Source organism: Lithobates pipiens, unplaced genomic scaffold (assembly GCF_037356315.1).
Source record: "Lithobates pipiens isolate NorthernLeopardFrog02 unplaced genomic scaffold, aLitPip1_a1.2 Scaffold_28, whole genome shotgun sequence".
In the NCBI taxonomy this organism is placed as follows: domain Eukaryota; kingdom Metazoa; phylum Chordata; class Amphibia; order Anura; family Ranidae; genus Lithobates; species Lithobates pipiens.
This window is the reverse complement of record NW_027507789.1, coordinates 13,828,863-13,849,331: the sequence shown is the minus strand read 5'-3', so window position 1 is coordinate 13,849,331 and position 20,469 is coordinate 13,828,863. Positions and strand designations below refer to the sequence as shown.

At 46.0% G+C, this 20,469-nt stretch overlaps 1 protein-coding gene across 2 annotated transcripts in view; it reads right to left on the bottom strand.

Annotated features, from left to right (window-relative positions):
- DNAI2 (dynein axonemal intermediate chain 2) overlaps positions 1-20,039 on the bottom strand; it is a 46,286-nt gene extending 26,247 nt beyond the window's left edge. The window contains exons 1-6 of one of the 2 annotated variants that reach the window (XM_077458694.1): positions 19,957-20,039; positions 14,933-15,120; positions 9,133-9,294; positions 4,740-4,861; positions 2,385-2,527; positions 1,200-1,313 (exon numbers count right to left, since the gene is read on the bottom strand). In XM_077458694.1, the coding sequence (XP_077314820.1) occupies positions 1,200-1,313; positions 2,385-2,527; positions 4,740-4,861; positions 9,133-9,294; positions 14,933-15,115 (724 nt within the window). In that variant the 5' untranslated portion in view covers positions 15,116-15,120; positions 19,957-20,039. The remainder of the gene's footprint in view (positions 1-1,199; positions 1,314-2,384; positions 2,528-4,739; positions 4,862-9,132; positions 9,295-14,932; positions 15,121-19,956) is intronic. The other variant, XM_077458695.1, reaches the window with a different exon arrangement.
- Between the last annotated feature and the right edge of the window lie 430 nt (positions 20,040-20,469).

Here is a 20,469-nt window from a genome sequence, read left to right as displayed (position 1 = left end):
CCAGGCTTTGTGATTGATGATGGATCTACATTGGGGGGATATTGTTTTTTATTTTCTAATACAGAACTTATTAAAAACTTGTGTACTGTATTTATTCACTTTTTTGGTGAATGAATAGGGGTGCTATGTACCCTTACTCATTCACATGGGGGGGTCTGAGATCTGGAGGGCCCCACCCGCAGACCCCCACAATCACTTCCCAGGGTTGTGGGGAAGAGGCCCTTGTCCCCATCAACATGTGGACAAGGTGTTTTGGGGCCCTAAAGAACCCCCTCCCATGTTGCGGGCATGTGGCTTGATATGGCTCAGGAGGGGGTGGGGCTGCTCGCTCATTCTCCCCCCCCCCTTCCCTACCCCCCTTTTCCTGGCCTCCCGGGCTGCATGCTCAGATAAGGGCCTTGTATGGATTAAGGGGGGACCCCAGGCTGTGTTTTTTTTCAGAATTTTCTATTGCCGGCATTCTTTTGTTTACATTTCAGCTGTCAGTGGGGAAGCCCGCTGACAGCTGATGAGTCATCGGTTGTTAGGGACGCGGCGGCCGGCTTCCCAGCTCGCTCCTTAACAACCAGCTATTCTTCACACAGAATTAGAATCATTTTTCAATCTGAATTTGAAATGTTCCAAACATTTGGAATTCTTTAGAAAGTTAATAAACAAAACGAAACGAATTCTGAAACAAAATTAGCAACATAATAAACATAATAAATCTATAATAAAAAAAAAAATGTCCGTTCTGTCTAGTAGTGGGGTAATAATGGGGCTATTGAGTCAACATGGACCAACATCCATTTCTAGGACCTCGATGAAGCCATGGCTGTCCCGGAAGTCCTGGTTCATACCTCACAGGAAATGGGTGAACCCAGGGGCGGACTGACAACTCATGGGGCCCCCGGGCAATCAGACAGGTAGGTACTGGAGAGGTGGGGTAGCTATAATCTAAGGATTTTTAGACCAAAAGGATGTCGGTAAGGGACATTTCAGAGGCAGATGTAAAAAAAACACTGATTTTTACATACTGTCCCTGGTTTTACTGAGGCTGGTAACCCTGATGGGGCCCCCTAGTGGCACGGGGCCCTCGGGCAGTGCCTGAGTGGCCCAATGGTCAGTCCGCCCCTGGGTGAACCTAAAAAGTGTGCACTGAGTGTAAATTAAAATCTCCATTATGGTCCTTTGTATAGACCACCCTTCCCCCCACTTACTGATCTGTCCGTTGTAGCAGCCGCCAACCAGGATGTGAGAGTCTTTGGGGTTATACTCCAAGCTGACCAGCGGGGATACGGGTTTCAGTGTCAGTTCCGGTTTGTTTGGGTTTTCTGGAAAAAGATGGAGGAGAAAAAAAAAAATGTATCCTCTCAGGAAGACATAGAAAAAGCATCCATGATACATTTACAGTGGGTATAGAAAATAATCAACTCCTCCCCTCCAAAAAACACATTTTGTTGCTTTGCAGCCTGAAATGACGACAGGCACAGATTTTGTTTTATCCAGCTGTATTTACTCAGTGCAGCTTCTAAAATTCAAGTGAAAGAAATAACAAAACGCACAGTGCAAATAACGTGTGACAAAAATATTGCTACGATCGCCATTTTATTCCCTGGGGTATCTGCTAAAAGAATATATATATAATATTTGGGGGTTCTGAGTAATTTTCTATAAAAAAAAAAGATTTTTACATGTAGGAGAGGAATGCCAGAATTGGCCAGTATAGAAGTGGTTAAAGTGTATTTTTTTTCCCCAAAACATTGTGTTAGAAAAATTGCTGTGCAAATACCGTGTGACATAAAAAAAATTAGCAACGACCATCATTTTATTCTCTAGGGTCTCTGTCAAAAAAACATTTATGTTTGGGGATTCTGAGTGAGGAAAAAAAAAAAATACAGATTTTTATACGTAGGAGAGAAATAAAAAGAAGAACCCGCTCCAGGTGACTACTTCCTAATGATCCCTCCCCTCTCCAGGCGCGGGTGCGGCTCAATATGCCACCATATGCAAAAATTGAACAAAAAGGTCTTGATGGCCGCACTCCAAGGAAAACTATTTCTTTATTGCTATGAATAAGCACCTGCTATAACGGTGTGAAACGCGTCAGTGGTTTTATCCTTGCTGCATGGATTTATTATAACAATAAAGAAATAGTTTTCATTGGAGTGCGGCCATCGGGACCTTTTTGTTCAATTTTTACATGTAGGAGAGAAATGTCAGAATTGGGAACTGGTTAATATGGCACTGAAATAAAAAAAAGTCAGCGAGTTCAATCTGTCACTCTATGACTTGATTTATATAAATGATGTCCATTGAGTTGATTCCTTTTTTGTATTTTTTTTTTTTTTTATGTCTCTATGACGTAGCTTTTGAACCTGATCAGATGGGGGCGCTGTGCTCACCGATATCCCAGATGTAGGAGTCGTAGCTCATGTCTTTGGGGGCTCGCTGGAACTCCAGACAAGAATAAGCCACGGCCAGCTTCCTGCCGCCATCCGGGTGCCAAGAGAGGTGGGTGGCAGTGCGCTTGATCTCACTGGGGTCCCTGTTGGCATAAAAACGCATAAAAATAAATGAAACCAGATTTCTACACAAAGACACAAGTGAGCCTCATGACAAAGATAAAAAACGTATCAAACAGTTATAAAGGCCACAACCGGTTGAAGTTGGTTACTGCTGAATGGTGGATCAGCAGAGCTGGGGGTTACTACTGAGCAGGGGAACAGCAGATCTGAGGGGCTACTACCGATTGGGGATCAGCAAAGCTGAGGGTTACTACCGAGTGGGGGATCAGCAGAACTAGTGGGTACTACTAAGTGGGGATAAGCAGAACAGGGGGTTACTACTAAGCGGGCGATCAGCAGAACAGGGGGTTACTACTAAGCGGGCGATCAGCAGAACAGGGGGTTACTACTAATCGGGTGATCAGCAGAACAGGGGGTTACTACTAAGTGGGGAAAATTAGAGCTGGGAGTTACTACTGAGCGGGGGGGGGGGGGATCAACAGAGCTGGGGGTTACTGCTGAGTGAGGGATCAGCAAAGCTGGGGTACCAGAGTAGAAGAAACTAACAATGTCACACGTAGTGAGCAGGAGAAACTAGCAATGTCACACGTGGTGTGCAGCATGGGAGCAATATAGCCGAAGGTGAGCAGGGACCCAGAGAGAGAGGAGAATCAGCAAACCAAAGGATCAGCAGAGGTTCCTACTGAGTGGGGGATCATCAGAGCTGGAGGTTATTACTGAGGGGGCCTGGATCAGCATTGTTGGTGAGTTACTCCTGAGTGGGGGATCACCTACTCTTGGGGACCGGAGCAGGAGAAACTAACAATGTCACACATGGTGAGCAGCATGGGAGCAATATAGTGGGAGATGAGCAAGGACCAAAGAGAGAGAGGAGGATCAGCAGAGCTGGGGGTTACTACTGAGAGGAGGCTTAACAGAGCTGGAGGTTACTACTGAGAGGAGGCTCAGCAGAGCTGGAGGTTACTACTGAGAGGAGGCTCAGCAGAGTGGGGAATCAGCAGAGTTGGGAGTTACTACTGAGCAGGGGATCAGCAAAGCTGGGGAATATACTTAGTAGGGCATCAGCAGAGCTGGGGGTTACTACTGAGTGAAGGATCAGCAGAACTGGAGGTTGCTACTGAAGGAGGGATTAGCAGAGCTAGAGATTACTACTGAGCAGGGGATCAGCAGAACTGGGGGTTTCTACTGAGTGGGGGATTAGCAGAGTTTAAGATTACTGCTGAGTAGGGGATCAGCAGAGCTAGAGATTACTACTGAGTGGGGGATCAGTAGAGTTGGGGGTTACTACTGTGGGGGGGAGGGGGAATTAGCAGAGCTTGAGATTACTACTCACTGGAGAATCAGCAGAGTTGGGGGTTACTACTGAGTGGAGTACAGCAAACCTTGGAGTTATTCTTGAGTGGGGGGACTGTGAAGCGGTAGGCAATACTGGCACACAGTGAAGCGGTAGGCACTACTGGCGCACGGTGAAGCGGTAGGCAATACTGGCGCACAGTGAAGCGGTAGGCACTACTGGCGCACTGTGAAGCGGTAGGCACTACTGGCGCACGGTGAAGCGGTAGGCAATACTGGCGCACTGTGAAGCGGTAGACACTACTGGCACACTGTGAAGCGGTAGGCAATACTGGCGCACTGTGAAGCGGTAGGCAATACTGGCGCACTGTGAAGCGGTAGGCACTACTGGCACACGGTGAAGCGGTAGGCAATACTGGCGCACTGTGAAGCGGTAGGCACTACTGGCACACGGTGAAGCGGTAGGCAATACTGGCGCACTGTGAAGCGGTAGGCACTACTGGCACACGGTGAAGCGGTAGGCACTACTGGCGCACTGTGAAGCGGTAGGCACTACTGGCACATGGTGAAGCGGTAGGCAATACTGGCGCACAGTGAAGCGGTAGGCGCTTCAATGTGTGTTGAAGATGAAGGACGTGTAATTGAACACCTTTGTGAACTGCAGCAGAGATCTGGTCTCCTGCCCTGGCTGAGTGTCAGAGCTGGGTACATATCAGGACTGGATGGACAGAAAAACAAATCCTTCGTACGGTAGAGCAGCTCTCATCCGCTTATTCAGCGATTGTTTTCCCTGTAGATCAGCTTTGAACTACAAATGTATAGAATGGAGCCCTCAGGCTGAGATCCAATGAATGGAGTGCAGGTAATGATCACCCATAATGCTCTGCGACAGTCACATTAGTGTGCGGAGTTCCTCCATTAGTCCGGACGTACACTTACCTGAAGACGTTAATGGTCTTGGCAGACGGAGCTTCATCCATCCCCTCCAGTTCCTCCTCTTCCTCGAAGTATTCCTCGTAAATATTGATGGCGTTGTTCTGCTTGATGCAATGCTCCATCACCTGTCAAGAGAACGCACAGCGGCCTGTAAATCTTCACCTCCCCTCCCCCGATCACCGCCAATTCTGGGAAATAATTCCTAGGCGAGTGCCTTCTACAATCTGCATCCTACCACCCCTGAAACGCGTTAGAGCCTAACTCCATACATATTATTCACCCCCCCCCCCCCCCCCAGCATTTCTGGCCAATACTAACCTTAAATCCGGATTACACCCAGCAGCAAACATTTCTTATACTGCAGCTTACCAATCCCAGGATGTGACGGCTGCATTCGTTTTCTTTTCTTCTATTTTCATCTAGTGATCCAGCCATTAAGTCTGTTGTTTTTTCAAAATTAAAAAGCTGTCCTGCACATGTATCAGTTAGAGGGTTGAGACAAACCATTTCCCACTGACAGGGTACTTACAAGGATCAGCTTTTACTGAAATTATTGAAATTTAGTAAATCCTTTATCCCAAAACGACAAAACTGTTACTGTAACTGATTATACAGTGTGAGCTGGAGTTTGGCTTCAATGTGTTAGTGTATTTAAATCTGCTAGTCTAACACTCTCCTCCCCCCAGACTGACAATGCTGCTGTCTGCTGTGTCCCCTGTGCTCCTTCCTCCAGAATGGGGGGGGGGGGGGGGTTCGCTCTAATACAGGAGGTGTGTAATGATTGGTAACCTCCAATATGTTCCAGTTTTGGTTTGGGGTTTAAACTAGACATGTGCGATTGGTTTAGTTCCGAATTCGTTTTTTTAACGAATTGTGACCAATTCGTTAATTCCGAAATTTCTGAATTTGCAAATTTCCGAATTTTTAAAAATTTTAGAATTTCTGAAATTTCGGGATTTTGGAAATTTTAAATACGGAAATTGGAAAATTAAAACATTTCAGAAATTGGAAAATTGGAATTCGGAAATTCGAAATTTCGGAAGTTCAGAAATTCGAAATTTCGGAAACTTGAAAATTCAAAAATTTGGAAATTTGAAAATCCGAAAATAAGGATGAAAATCTGAAAATTCAAAAGAATAAAAATCGGAAAATTCGAAAACCCGAAAATCTGAAATAATAACTAACTAATAATAACTATTAAATTATAGGTTTTGAAATTTCCTTTAAAATTTGGCTGTAAGTGAACGAATACGTAACGAGTACGAATTTATCTGAAGTTACGAATTATCCGAAATAACGAATGCTGCATCTAAAAAAAATAGAACGCTCTAACAATAATAAATAACAATAATAATAATAATAAAACCTTATTATTATTATTATTATTAATTTGTTCCATTGTTTAGATGCGGCATTCGTTATTTTGGATAATTCGTAACTTCAGATAAATTTATTTTTGTTACTTTCACAAACAGCCAACACCTATAATTTAATAGTTAGTTATTATTTCGAATTTTACTGATTTTCTTTTTTTTTTTTTTTCAGATTTTCAAATTTTCGAATTTTTGAGTTTCTGAATTTTCAAATTCCGAACATTCGGAAATTCGGAATTTGAAAATTCGGAAATTTGATCATTTGGAAATTCTAAAAACTCAGATATTTGAAAATCGAAAATTCGAATTTCCGAAAAAAGCAAAAAAAACTAAAACAAATTTTTTGGTCAGTGCACATGTCTAGTTTAAACTCTTGGTGACGGCCGGTCGGGGCGCATATATGCGGCCATGTTAAAACAACTTACAGTGCTGAGAGCGCGCTCTCGGTCAATGCCAAGGGGTTAATACCGCTGTAAATTCGGATCTGTCATTGCAGTACCCTTCTTCTCTTCTTACTACCCCGTTTCCTCGAAAATAAGACCTAGCATGATTGTCGGTGATGGCTGAAATATAAGCCCTACCCCTCAAATAAGCCCTACCCTGAAAATAAGACCTACAAGGTATTTAACTAGGGCTTATTTGGGGGGGTAGGGCTTATATTGACGTCATCACCGACAATCACGCTAGGTCTTATTTTCGGGGAAACAGGGTATGTTTTTTGTTTTATTAAATAAAAAAATAAAAAAACTTTTTTCTGTATAGGTGGAATTTTTTATTTTTATTATTCAATTTTTTTTACATGGGGGGGCTTTGAAGGGACATCAGGGGTCTGAACAAACCCCTAATGTCTCTTTTTTGAGACAGAGAAGCGGAACTGAAAACGATCCCTTTTTTCGGCATCCTGAGCTGCACTGTGGATGAATGAGATGGGGGTCTATAAAGAGATGAACTATAGTAAGCAGTTTACTATGTGTCAGTGATTAATGAATACAGAAGCGATCAGTACTGCGACCGCGGTCTGTATTCTTATAGCAAAGGTAGGGGGGAGGGTAAACACATGGTTACCATCCCCCCGTGCTCTCCATCTATCCAAATCTCCCGCACTAACAGTGGCTGCAGCCGGCAGGAGGGGGAGGTGGGACAGCCGGCCCAGCAACTGCATGGAGGGGGTTCCGGGCAATCAGGGAGGTTGAGGCACTAAAGGAAGGGTCGGAGGAGCGGAGGGGGGGTGGGGGGGGGGGGATCTACAGTGCCATGAAAAAGTATTCATACCCCTTGAGATTTTCCACATTTTGTCATATTACAACCAAAAATGTAAATGTTTTTTAATGGGATTTTATGTGATAGACCAACACAAAATTGTGAAGTAGAAGGAAAATGATAAATGGTTTGCAAAATATTTTACAACTAAATATGTGAAAAGTGTGGGGGGTACATTTGTATAGCGCCCCCTGGAGTCAATACTTTGTAGAACCGCCTATCACTGCAATTCCAGCTGCAAGTCTTTTTGGGGGTGTCTCTACCAGCTTTGCACATCTAGAGAGGACATTTCTGCCCATTCTTCTTCTTTGCAAAATATCTCAAGCTCTGTCAGATTGGATGGAGAGCGTCTGTGATCAGCAATTTTCAAGTCTTGCCACAGATTCTCAATGTGATTTAGGTCTGGACTGTGACTGGGCCATTCTAACACATGAATATGCTTTGATCTAAACCATTCCATTGTAGCTCTGGCTGTATGTTTCGGGTCGTTGTCCTGCTGGAAGGGGAACCTCCGCCCCGGTCTCAAGTCTTTTGCAGACTCTAACAGGTTTTCTTCTAAGATTGTCCTGTATTTGTCTCCATCCATCTTCCCATCAACTCTGACCAGCTTCCCTGTCCCTGCTGAAGAAAACCATCCCCACCACATGATGCTGCCACCACCATGTCTCACAGTAGGGATGGTGTGTTCAGGGTGATGTGCAGTGTTAGTTTTTCGCCACACACAGCGTTTTGCTTTTAGGCCACAAAGTACAATTTTGGTCTCATCTGACCAGATCACCTTCTTCCACATGTTTGCTGTGTCCCCCACATGGCTTCTCACAAACTGCAAACAGGACTTCTTATGACTTTCTTTCACCAATGTCTTTCTTCTTGTCACTCTTCCATAAAGGTCAGATTTGTGGAGAGACGACTAATAGTTGTCCTGTGGACAGATTCTCCCCCCTGAGCTGAGGATCTCTGCAGCTCCTCCAGAGTTACCATGGACCTCTTGGCTCTTCTCTGATGAATGTTCTCCTTGCCCGGCTGGTCAGTTTAGGTGGACGGCCATGTCTTGGTAGGTTTGCAGTTGTGCCATACTCTTTCCATTTCCCGATGATGGATTGAACAGAGCTCTGTGAGATGTTCAAAGCTTGGGATATTTTTATATAACCTAAATTTGCTTTATACTTCTCCACAACTTAATCCTTGACCTGTCTGGTGTGTTCCTTGGCCTTCATGATGCTGTTTGTTCACTAAGGTTCTCTAACAAACCTCAGAGGGCTTCACAGAACATCTGTATTTATACTGAGAATAAATTACACACAGGTGGAGACTATTTACAAATTAGGTGACTTCTGAAGGCAATTGGTTTCACTAGATTTTAGTTGGGGGTGTCAGAGTAAAGGGTGCTGAATACAAATGTACCCCCCCCCCCACACACACACTTTTCACAGATTTATTTGTAAAAAAGTTAAAAAAATATTTATCATTTCCCTTCCACTTCACAATTAAGTGCCACTTTGTTTTGGTCTATCAGATAAAATCTCAATAAAATTCCTTCAAGTTTTTGGTTGTAACGTGACAAAATGTGGAAAATTTCAAGGGGTATGAATACTTTTTCAAGGCACTGTAGTACGCTGTAGTACCCCTGTGTGATGCAGGCCGTATTGGATTTTCCTTGATAAGTAAAGAAGTTGATTTAAAAATTCTCAGATTCTTTAAAGTTAATTAAAACTATAAATTTATTAAGATAATCAGTGATTTTTTTCTCTGCGATTCCTTACGCTCCCCAGCTGTGTGATGGTGGCGATGTAATGGTCGTCTTTCTCCACTTTCTTCCGGTATCGGGAGGTCTGTTCCATTTCTTGCGGGTTGATGTCTTTAGGCCACCCCCCTTCCACATGGTTTATTCCTCGGACCTCCATTGCAAAGCGCTCGGTGTTCACCTGCGAGGAGACAGGACAGTCATCAACACTAAACCCCGCTGTGATCCCCTCATTATGAACCTTACGGAGATGTGCTAAAAAACTTAACGGGTGGTTTCCCGTCCTGGGGGCTGCTCACCAGCAAATATGGGGTCTTGCTGGACCCCCAGTGGGGTTTATTGAGGTTTTGAAAGGATGGGAGTACCACATGGGGGCAGGGCCACTTAGTGACATCATTGACCATATACTATATAGGGGTCCTCCCTAGCTACTTGCCATCCAGGCCAATTCTGGCATTCCGCTCCTACATGTAAAAATCATCTTCTTTTTTTGCTAGAAAATTACTCAGAACCCCAAAACATTATATATGTTTTTGTTTTTTTTTTGTTTTTTTAGCAGAGACCCTAAGGCAGTGATGGGGAACCTTGGAACCCCAGAAGTTTTAGAACTACATTTCCCATGATGCTCCACTACCAGGGGCGGACTGACCATTCGGGCACTCAGGCACTGCCCGAGGGCCCCATGCCACTAAGGGGCCCCATCAGGTTTGCCAGCCTCAATAAAACCAAGGACAGTATGTAAAAATCTGTTTTTTTTTAAATCCCAAGATTATAGCTGCCTCTCCAGTACCTTTGTTTCATAGTTTTCATAGTTAGTAAGGTTGAATAAAGACAAGAGTCCATCCAGTTCAACCTGAGTGAGTGTCTACAATTGTCCCTATCCCTGTACATTGCACACTCACATTGGTCCCTACCCTCAAGGTGCCCACAATCCAAGGTCCCCATTCATATACTAGGGCCAATTTTGGACAGAAGCCAATTAACCTACCTGCATGTCTTTGGAGTGTGGGAGGAAACCGGAGTACCCGGAGGAAACCCACGCAGGCACAGGGAGAACATGCAAACTCCAGGCAGGTGGTGTCATGGTTGGGATTTGAACCAGCGACCCTTCTTACTGCTAGGTGAGAGTGCTACCCACTACACCACTGTGCCACCCCTTCTACTTTTACACTCAACCCTGCTGCCTTGTTCCTGATCCCAGTTGTGGTTGCCCCTTATATGTCCCCTGCACCACCAGTTTACCCTGCATTCCTGTGTTCCCCATTTGTAGGTACACTTAAAAGGGAAATGCCCAGTCCGCCCAGGTATAGTAGGAACTGGGCACTACCTCTCAGGAGGTAGTGCCCAGTTCCTGAGCTGCCAATGGCTGCCTAACTTCTTTGTTGAAGAAGTAATATAATAGTAAGGGTCTTCAATGTGACAGCATTTGTGGGTCTGACCAAAGCAGAATTTCTGCAGATCTAAAGACACCTGCAGAGAGTTGATGGTGGTTGGATACACAGGTACATCTTGGCCACCTGTAGATCGTCCATTATATGACCTGATCCCTTTCTCCCAGGGAGTAGTGCCCATTGCCTGAGCTGCCAATGGCTGCCCTTCTACCTTGTTGAAGACTGGCACTTCATAGTAGTTGTGGGCACACCACTGTGCTGCCTAACCACTACACCACTGTGCTTTGTGTGTATGTGTATTCTGTGTGTGTATACTGTGTGTGTATATTTTGTGTCTGTGTGTGTGTATATTGTGTGGCCCCATAATCTATTGCCTGGGGGCCCCGTAATCTCCTATTGCCCGGGGGCCCCATGAGTTGTCAGTCCGCCCCTGTCCACTACACTGCAGAGTATCATGGGAAATGTAGATCCAAAACAACTGGGGTGCCAAGGTTCGCCATCACTGCCCTAGGGAATAAAATGGCGGTCATTGCAACATGTCACGCGGTATTTATGCAGCAATTTTCATGAATTACAAAAAAAAAAAAATGGTTAGCCCAATTTTTTTGTATAATGTGAAAGATGACGTTATTCCGAGTAAATAGATACCTAACATGTCATGCTTTAAAATTGCGCACACTCTTGGAATGGCGTCAAATCTCCATAGGCGACGCTTTAAATTTTTTTATAGGTTAAATGTTTAGAGTTACAGAGGAGGTCTAGTGCTAGAATTATCGCTCTCACTCTAATGCCGTGTACACACGGCCAGACTTTTCAACAGCAAAGATCCGATGGAACAAATCCACCGGACAATTCGATCGTGTGTGAGCTTCGGACCTTTGCTGTCTAAAAATCAGACGGACTTTAGATTTAAAACATGTTTCAAATCTCTCCGACGGACTCGAGTCCGGTCGAAAAATCAGTTTGTCTGTGTGCTGGTCCAACGGACGAAAACCGACGCTAGGGCAGCTATTGGCTACTGGCTATGAACTTCCTTATTCTAGTCCGGTTGTACATTATCACGTTCGAATCCGTCAGACTTTGGTGTGATTGTGTGTGGCCAAGTCAGTTCGTTTGGAAAGTCTGTCGGAACTCCGCCGAAAGTCCGTCGCGAAGACCGTCTGGCCTAGTCCGTCGAAAAAGTCTGGTCGTGTGTACGTGGCATAACGATCGCGGCGATACCTTGCACGTGTGGTTTGAATACTGTTTATGTGGGTTGCGACTTACGTATGCGTTCGCTTCTGCGTTGCGAGCATGCGGGGACGGGGGCACTTTAAAAAAAATATATATATATATTATTGCTTATTTTTGTTTTTATTTTTACACTTTCCTTTTTTTTTTTTTTGATCACTTTTATTCCTATTACAAGGAATGTAAACATCCCTTATTATAGGAATAAAGCATGACAGGTCCTCTTTATGGAGAGATGTGGGGTCAATAAGACCCCAGATCTCTCCTCCATGGCTGGAAAGCCTGAGATAGAAAAAAAAAAAAAAACACGATCTCGGCTCTCCAGCCAAGTACAAGGCAGAATTTACAACTGCCAGGCCGACGGGACGTCATAACGTCGCGCCCAGGCCTCCGAAAGTCATAGAGACTGCCGGGGAGCATCTGGTCACCGGTATTCTCTATGGTGATCTTACACCGGAGGAGAATTCCTTCTCTGGCTTTCTGATCACACGGGCACAGAAGCCTAATGCCGCGTACACACGACCGGACATTCCGGGTAGACTAGGTCTGACGGCCTTGCCGACAGACTTTCAGCGGAATTCCAACGGACTTCCGAACGAACGGACTTGCCCACACACGAATGGATTAAAGCGGGAGTCCGCCGGGAGTTCCGCCGTTTTTTTTTTAAAAGCCAGCAGCTACAAATACTGCAGCTGCTGACTTTTAAAATAGTGACACTTACCCGCCCAGCGCGCCTGCGATGTCGGCACCCGAAGCCGATCTCTCGATCGTCTCTCTGGTGCTGCCGCCGCCATCTTGGGTATGGGAATCAGGAAGTGGAGCCTTTTGGCTTCATTTCCCGGTTCCCTACTGCGCATGCGCGAGTCACGCAATAAGGATGGACCCGCTGCCTCTGGGATCTGTGTGTTTCCCAGCAGGCAGCGGGGAACTTTCGGAAAGGGGCGTAATTTACGCCCCTTTCCGCAGAGAGCTATCCCGGAACCTTTCAGGGGGGAGGGGGGTGCAGATACCTGTACAGTACAGGTATCTGCACCCCCCTCCCCCCTGAAAGGTGCCAATTGTGGCGCCGGAGGGGGGGAGGGTTCCAATGAGCGGAAGCTCCACTTTAGGGTGGACCTCCGCTTTAAGTCCGTTTAAAAGTCTGTTTGTTTTGAACGTGATGACGTACGACGGGACTAAAAAAGGTTTGAAAAAAAAGGTTCGAAAAAAGTTCAATAGCCAGTAGCCAATAGCTTCCCTTGCGTCGTATTTGGTCGGTCGGACCAGCACACAGACAAACGGTTTTCCCGATAGGCATTGAGTCCGTCGGACAGATTTGAAACATGTTCTATTTCTAGGTCTGTCTGATTTTTTAAATGAAAAACGATCGGATTGTCCAACGGACTGATTGCGTCAGACTATGTCTGCCGGAAAGTTTGATTGTGTGTACGCGGCATTAGAGGGCGGTAGGAGGGGGGGGGAGGGGGGACGTCCCTTCTGCCGCCTGTAATAACAATCAAGCCGCTATGATTGTTCTTATGGTGCTGGTCATCACCGGCTGAAAAGATCAATACCGGGATGAAGTGGCTAGAACCCATACCAGACCCAAAGGGCGTAGTATGAATTGTGGAGGGACCTCCATGCTATTTTGTTTCATATTATTTTTTATATTATTTTTATATTATTTTATATTATTTTTTATATTATTATTATTATATTATTTTATATTATTTTTTATATTATTATTATTATATTATTTTATATTATTTTTTATATTATTTTTATATTATTTTATATTATTTTTTATATTATTATTATTATTATTATATTATTTTATATTATTTTTTATTATACTATAAATATATTATATAATCTATATTATTATTCATAAATATATTTTTATTATTATTATTTTTATTTTACAGAAAGGCTAACCGTGATTGGCCAGATTCCCGGCTGACAGCAGAAATGAGACACTTGGTGTTAGGATAACGGTGGGTGACAACAAATGACTCATCCCTACTGGCTGATTGCAGGGATGAGTCAAAACGCAGTAGCATCAAAAACGCAACCATGTTACAAATCGCACCGAAAATCAGATCAAATCGCAGCAGCACTGGAACCCACACCGATTTTTTATAAAAAAAAAAAAAATGGCCAGCATGTTCACAGTTGGGGCGCCTGGGCAACATGTCTTGGTCTACATGTCTATTGTATACAAACTTTGTTATAGTATAATACTCAAGACTGTATCGTAAGCTGAAGAAGTATATATCAGAGTGAATATTCTTCTATCCGTCTTTTTCTAAGACCCCTTTTACACCACACCGCCCATAGCGTGGGCGGTAAAACGCGCTATTTTTAGCGGAGTTTTAGCGCCGGATTTGCAGCGCATTTCGGCCGCTAGCGGGGCACTTTTACCCCCTGCTAGCGGCCGAGAAAGGGTTAAAACCGCCGGCAATAAGCCACAATAGCGGGCACTCATAGGCGGCACAGGTGGGCACTCATAGGTGGCACAGGTGGGCACTCATAGGCGGCATTGGTGTTATACTGTACTAATGGATGCCAATCAGTGCCAAACAATAATGCATGCCAATCAGTGATGCCCATTGTGGGCACTGATTGGCATCCATTATGGGCACTGATTGGCATCCATTGTGCTGACTGGCATCCCTGGTGGTCTAGGGAGGATTACCTTTTCCCTGGTGGTCTGGTGGCATCCCTGGTGGTCCAGTGTGGGCATCCTCGGGGGGCTGTGCTGATAATCGATCAGCACAGACCCCCCCCTGTCAGAGGAGCAGCCGATCGGCTCTCCTCTACTCGTGTCTGACAGACGCGAGTGAGGAAAAGCCGATCACCGGCTCTTCCTATTTACACTGTGATCAGCCGTGATTGGACACGGCTGATCACGTGGTAAAGAGTCTCCGTCGGGGACTCTTTACCAAGATCGTAGTTGCCGGGTGTCAGACTGACCCCCCGCAACAATGATCGCCGCGAAGTGCGCCCCCGGGGGGCGCGCAGCGGCTCATAATCCTGAGAACGTCATATGACGTCCGGTCAGGATTATGAAACCACTTGGCCACCGTCAATTTGTAATAGGGCGGGCGGCAAGTGGTTAATAAAAACTTATTGACTTAAAAAAAAAAAAAAAATGGCGAATAGCTCCCCGAAACCTGCTATGGAAGACTGTGATCTGCGCAGAGAATGACAGCGCGATACCTCGTGCTCGGACATGTCGCGGGCGCACTGGATGCTGACATCACACGGATTCCGCTCGATGAAGTTCAAGGCTTGCGAAGGGTCTGGCAGGATGTCGACGTGGAGCTCCGCCGGGCGGTCTGAGAAGTTGCACTGGCGTCCGAACTCGCCCCGCTTCCGGGTGTAGACGTAAACTATCTCCATGATGCCTGCAGCAGAAGAGGAGAAGGAAAAAAAAAAGAAAACGATTGAAGTAGATAAAAAGCCGATCACATCATCGCGGCATTCCTAAAGTCATTTTCAGTCTTTCTTTTAAATCTGCAGCAAAGTGATTGTAAACCTCAGACATGAAATCTGAACAAAGCATATCCCTCTATAGCAGGGATCTGCAATTAGTGGACCTCCAGCTGTTGCAAAACTACAACTCCCATCATGCCTCTGCCTCTGGGTGTCATGCTTGTGGCTGTCAGAGTCTTGCTATGCCTCATGGGACATGTAGTTCTGCAACAGCTGGAGGTCCGCTAATTGCATCTCCCTCTATATAGTGTGTACTTACCTCAATCCAATGCACTAAGGCCCCCATTCACACCTGAGCATTTTGTAGCTTGAAGCCTGAAGCTACAAAACGCTGGAGGGGAAAAAAACTAAAATTATTCTCTATGGAGATGGTTCATCTCCACTCCAAAACGCCTGAAACTCAAACAAGTTCTGGAACTTTTTCTTTTTTTTTTTTAGGCAGATTTGGGCGTTTTTTCTGACCTTTTGACCTGTATAAAATCACGGCAAAAATGCATCAAAATGAAGGAAAAAAACGTATCAAAATCACGGAAAAAATTCATCAAAATCAAGGAAAAACGCATCAAAATCACGGCAAAACGCATCAAAATCAAGGAAAAAACGCATCAAAATCACGGCAAAAACGCATCAAAATCAAGGAAAAAACACATCAAAATCACGACAAAAACGTGTCGAAACCACGGCAAAAAACTCTACACTCAGGTGTGAATGGGGCCTAAGGTACTTGCCTCAGATTGTGGCATTGGACGTGCTCTGAATGCCAATCAAAGCTCCGCCCACTGAATAAAAAGGTCACCTTAAAGCGGAACTTCAGTCATTTTCTTCATCTTTCCATCTATTAAATCTTCTGCCCTTTTCGTGTGTTTTACCTTGGATAGTAAAACTTATTTTTTTCTGCCAGTAAATCCCTTATACAGCCCACTTCCTGTTTGTCTGGTCGTTAGCCGAGGCTTATGACATCATGCACAGCTCTCTCTCTCACTCTCTGAGAGTTTGCCAGGAAGGGAGGGGGGTATGAGTCATAAGAGGTCCAATGAGAGCCTGCAGAGCTGGAGGTGTGCCTCTGTGTAAATTCAGGAAGTGAACAGGCAGCAGCTTCAGCTGCCCACAGTTAAAATGGCTGCAGCCAGACTCAGTGGAGGGAGATTTGGCATATCTGGCCAGTACAGAATCCCAGTATATATAAAATAATATGCAAAGTGGTTGGAGGGAAGCTCCAGAATGTTTTTATTACAAATTATGTGAGCGAACTGCAGTTCCTCTTTAAAGTCCTTTGTTTCAAAATATATCCCCCTTGTCACATTCTTGGAGCTTCAAAGCGTCTTCAAAGCCTCCTTAGAAGTCCATGACAACCAGTGGCGGCCCGTCCATACGGGGGGCAGGGGCTTTGCCCCCCCCCCCCCCCAATCCATGAGGCTCTAATTGGCTTCAAAAAAGGGTAGGCAGAACACTGTGCCCCGAGCCCACCCAGTTGTGTGACAATAGTGAATTAAATCGGGAGTCCACCGGGACTCCGCGTTTTTTTATTTTTTTTAAAAGCCAGCAGCTACAAATACTGCAGCTGCTGACTTTTAAAATAGTGACACTTACCTGTCCAGCGCGCCCGCGATGTCGGCACCCGAAGCCGATCTCTCGATCGTCTCTCGGGTCCTGCCGCCGCCATCTTGGGTATGGGAATCAGGAAGTGGAGCCTTTCGGCTTCAGTTCCCGGTTCCCTACTGCGCATGCGCGAGTCACGCTGCGCAATAAGGACGGTCCCCACTGCCTTTGGGATCTGTGTGTTTCCCAGCAGGCAGTGGGGCACTTGCGGAAAGGGGCGGGCACTTGCGGAAAGGGGCGTAATCTACGCCCCTTTCCGCAGAGAGCTATCCCGGAAGTGGGTGCAGATACCTGTACTGTACAGGTATCTGCACCCCCCTCCCCCCTGAAAGGTGCCAATTGTGGCACCCTGGAGGGGGGGAGGGTTCCGATGAGCGGAAGGTCCACTTTAGGGTGGACCTCCGCTTTAAAGGAGTTGTAAACCTTCGTGGTTTTACACCTTCAATACATTCTATGCATTGAAAAACGTCTTGCAGTGCAGCCCCCCCCCCCCCCAGTGCCCCCGTTTTACTTACCTGAACCTTCTTTTTCTTGCACCAGGGACAAGCACACCAGCTCTATCCGGTGTCTTGTGTCCTGATTGGCTAGATTGATAGCAGCGCAGCCATTGGCTCCCGCTGCTATCAATCAAATCCAATGACATGGGCGCCGGGGGCGGGGCCAAGTCCAGCATTCGTGTTTGCGGACGCTAATGCTGGACTCAAGAGCGCGCCTGCAAGGTAACCCCTTCGGGAGAGCGCTTCTCCTAGGGGGTTATCTGATGTGGGGGAGGAGCCATAAGAGCCGCTGGGGGACCCCAGAAGAGGAGGTTCAGGGCCACTCTGTGCAAAACGAGCTGCACAGTGGAGGTAAGTATGATATGTTTGTTATTTTTAAAAAAAACGCAGCTTTACAATCCCTTTAATATTCACTAATGTCTTCCTGCTTCTCCTCCTGGCCAATCAGGAAGTGGTTCCTGAAACCCGATTGGCCAGGGAGTCTTGGGACTCCCTGTCCAATTGGGTCTCACGACCAACTTCATGTTCGGCCATAAGAAGAAGCACCGCCCCCCCGGCACTGGTCCCCGTCCTCCCCCTGGGGTCTCAAACCCTCCAGCTGTTGCGAAACTACAAGTCCCATCATGCCTCTGTCTGTGGGAGGAGTCATGCCTGTAAGGGTCAGCCTTGCAATGCCTCATGGGACTTGTAGTTTCGCAACAGCTGGAGGGTTTGAGACCCCAACCCATAGCTGGGGCCAGGAGTGTGTATTGGCCCCCCGAGGAGGAGATTGCAGCAGCAGCAGATGGGAGGATGAGCGGGAGCAGTGCGAGTATGGAGTCCGGCCTGTCCGGGTGTCGGGGGATGTGGTGTCGGTGTTATGTGTGAATGAGGTAGGCAGGTTTGTTTGCCCATCCCCTCCCCCCCACATATTGAGCACCAGATGACAATGCTCACTAACAGCACCTGAAGCTTCTGAGAGGCTTTTATTCAGCGTTCGCTTTGCTTTGTTTTGTTTTGGAGGTATTGCAGGTATGAGATATCCCAGGATGCACTGGGAGACCAACAAGAGAACCTTTCTATCCAGATTTAAAGGTAACAGGTTCTCTATTGGATGAGATGTGGTGAGTGTGGAGGCCATTGGAGGACAGGGACCTCATTGTCCAGTGGTGAGATGATTGGAGCTTTGTGACATGGTGCATTATCCTGCTGGAAGGAGCCATCAGAAGATGGGGACACTGTAGTCATAAAGGGATGGATATGGTCACCAACAATACTCAGGAAGGCCGTGGTGATTAAACCATGCTCAATTGGTACTAGGGGGCCCAAAGTGTGCCAAGTACATACCCCCCTCCCCCCCACACCATTACACCCCAACCACCAGCCTGAACCAGTGATACCCCATCCCCCAGACCATTACACCCCCACCACCAGCCTGAACCAGTGATACCCCATCCCCCACACCATTACACCCCCACCACCAGCCTGAACCAGTGATACCCCATCCCCCACACCATTACACCCCCACCACCAGCCTGAACCAGTGATACCCCATCCCCCACACCATTACACCCCCACCACCAGCCTGAACCAGTGATACCCCATCCCCCAAACCATTACACCCCCACCACCAGCCTGAACCAGTGATACCCCATCCCCCACACCATTACACCCCCACCACCAGCCTGAACCGGTGATACAAGGCAGGATGGATCCATGCGCCAAATTCTGACCCCACCATCTGAATGTCGCAGCTGAAATCCAGACTCATCAGACCAGGCAACATTTTTCCAATCTTCTATTGTCCAATGTTGGTGATCCTGTGCCAATTGTAGCCTCAGTTTCCTGTTCTTAGCTGACAGGAGTGGCACCCGGTGTGGTCTTCTGCTGCTGCTGTAGCCCATCTGCTTCAAGGTTGGTTGTGTTGTGCGTTCGGAGATGGTATTCTGCATACCTTGGATGTAACGAGGGGTTATTTGAGTTCCTGTTGCCTTTCTATCATCTGGAACCAGTCTGCCCATTCTCCTCTGACGCCAACAAGGCATTTTCCTCCACACAACTGCCGCTTACTGGATATTTTCTCTTTTTCCCCACAATTCTCTGTAAACCCCGAGAGATGGTTGTGTGTGAAAATCCCAGAAATACTCAGACCGGCCCCGTCTGCCACCAACGACCATTCCACGTTCAAAGTCACGTCAATCCCCCTTTCTTCCCCATTCTGATGCTCGGTTTGAACTTCCACACATCGTCTTCACCACGTCTAGAGGTGTCTAAATGCATTGAGTTGCTGCCGTGTGATTGGCTGATTAGCAATTTGTGTTACCGGTGTACCTAACAACGTGGTCGGTGAGTGTATATACACACGTGTGTAAAATACTGTCCAGCAATGCAGATTATTTTTGGGGAGGAAATAATGAGTCTCCCCCACAGGCGCCGGGTGAGGGGTTTGCAGATTTTTCATGAAAACGCTTTTAAAATAAATGATACGGCGACCCTCAGACAGGATCTGCACCACGCAGGACCCCCGGCCATCGCAGTACAGGGAAGGGGGAAATACATAATCAATATTATCAATACAGTTCAGCTCAGTAACAGGTTCTCTTCACTCTCAGCCTCCCCTCCCCCCCCCCCCCCCCCAAATAATCAATATCAGACATTTCCAGCCCTCATTACCTGATCACTGACCTCCAATCTGATCTCCGGATCCCCCACTGCAGAGCCCAGGCTGTTTACTGTATCCTAGCAACGCCCAGGACTCCGGAAACGCCGCTCACGGACCATGCGCAGACACACTTCATGCCTTGCTCCGCCATCTTGAGTGTGGGCAAAGGAAAGTTCGGCTCGTGGAACTTTGTATAAAACGGAATTTACCCCGGGGAGAGGTTTACGATGAAACGAATGCTGATTTATAACGTGGGATAGAAGTGAATATTCGAAAAAAAAAGTAACGTTACAGTGTAGTTCTCCAAAACAGGCACTAGATGGCAGCCTACAATAGCTGTCAGCTCATATAAGACTAAAGAATAGAATAATTATTACAATAATAATAAAAAATCATAATACTTATATAAATAATAATAAACAATTATATATATATATATATATATATATATATATATATATATATATATATGATAAAATATATAATCATAATACTTATATAAATAATAATAAACAATTTATATA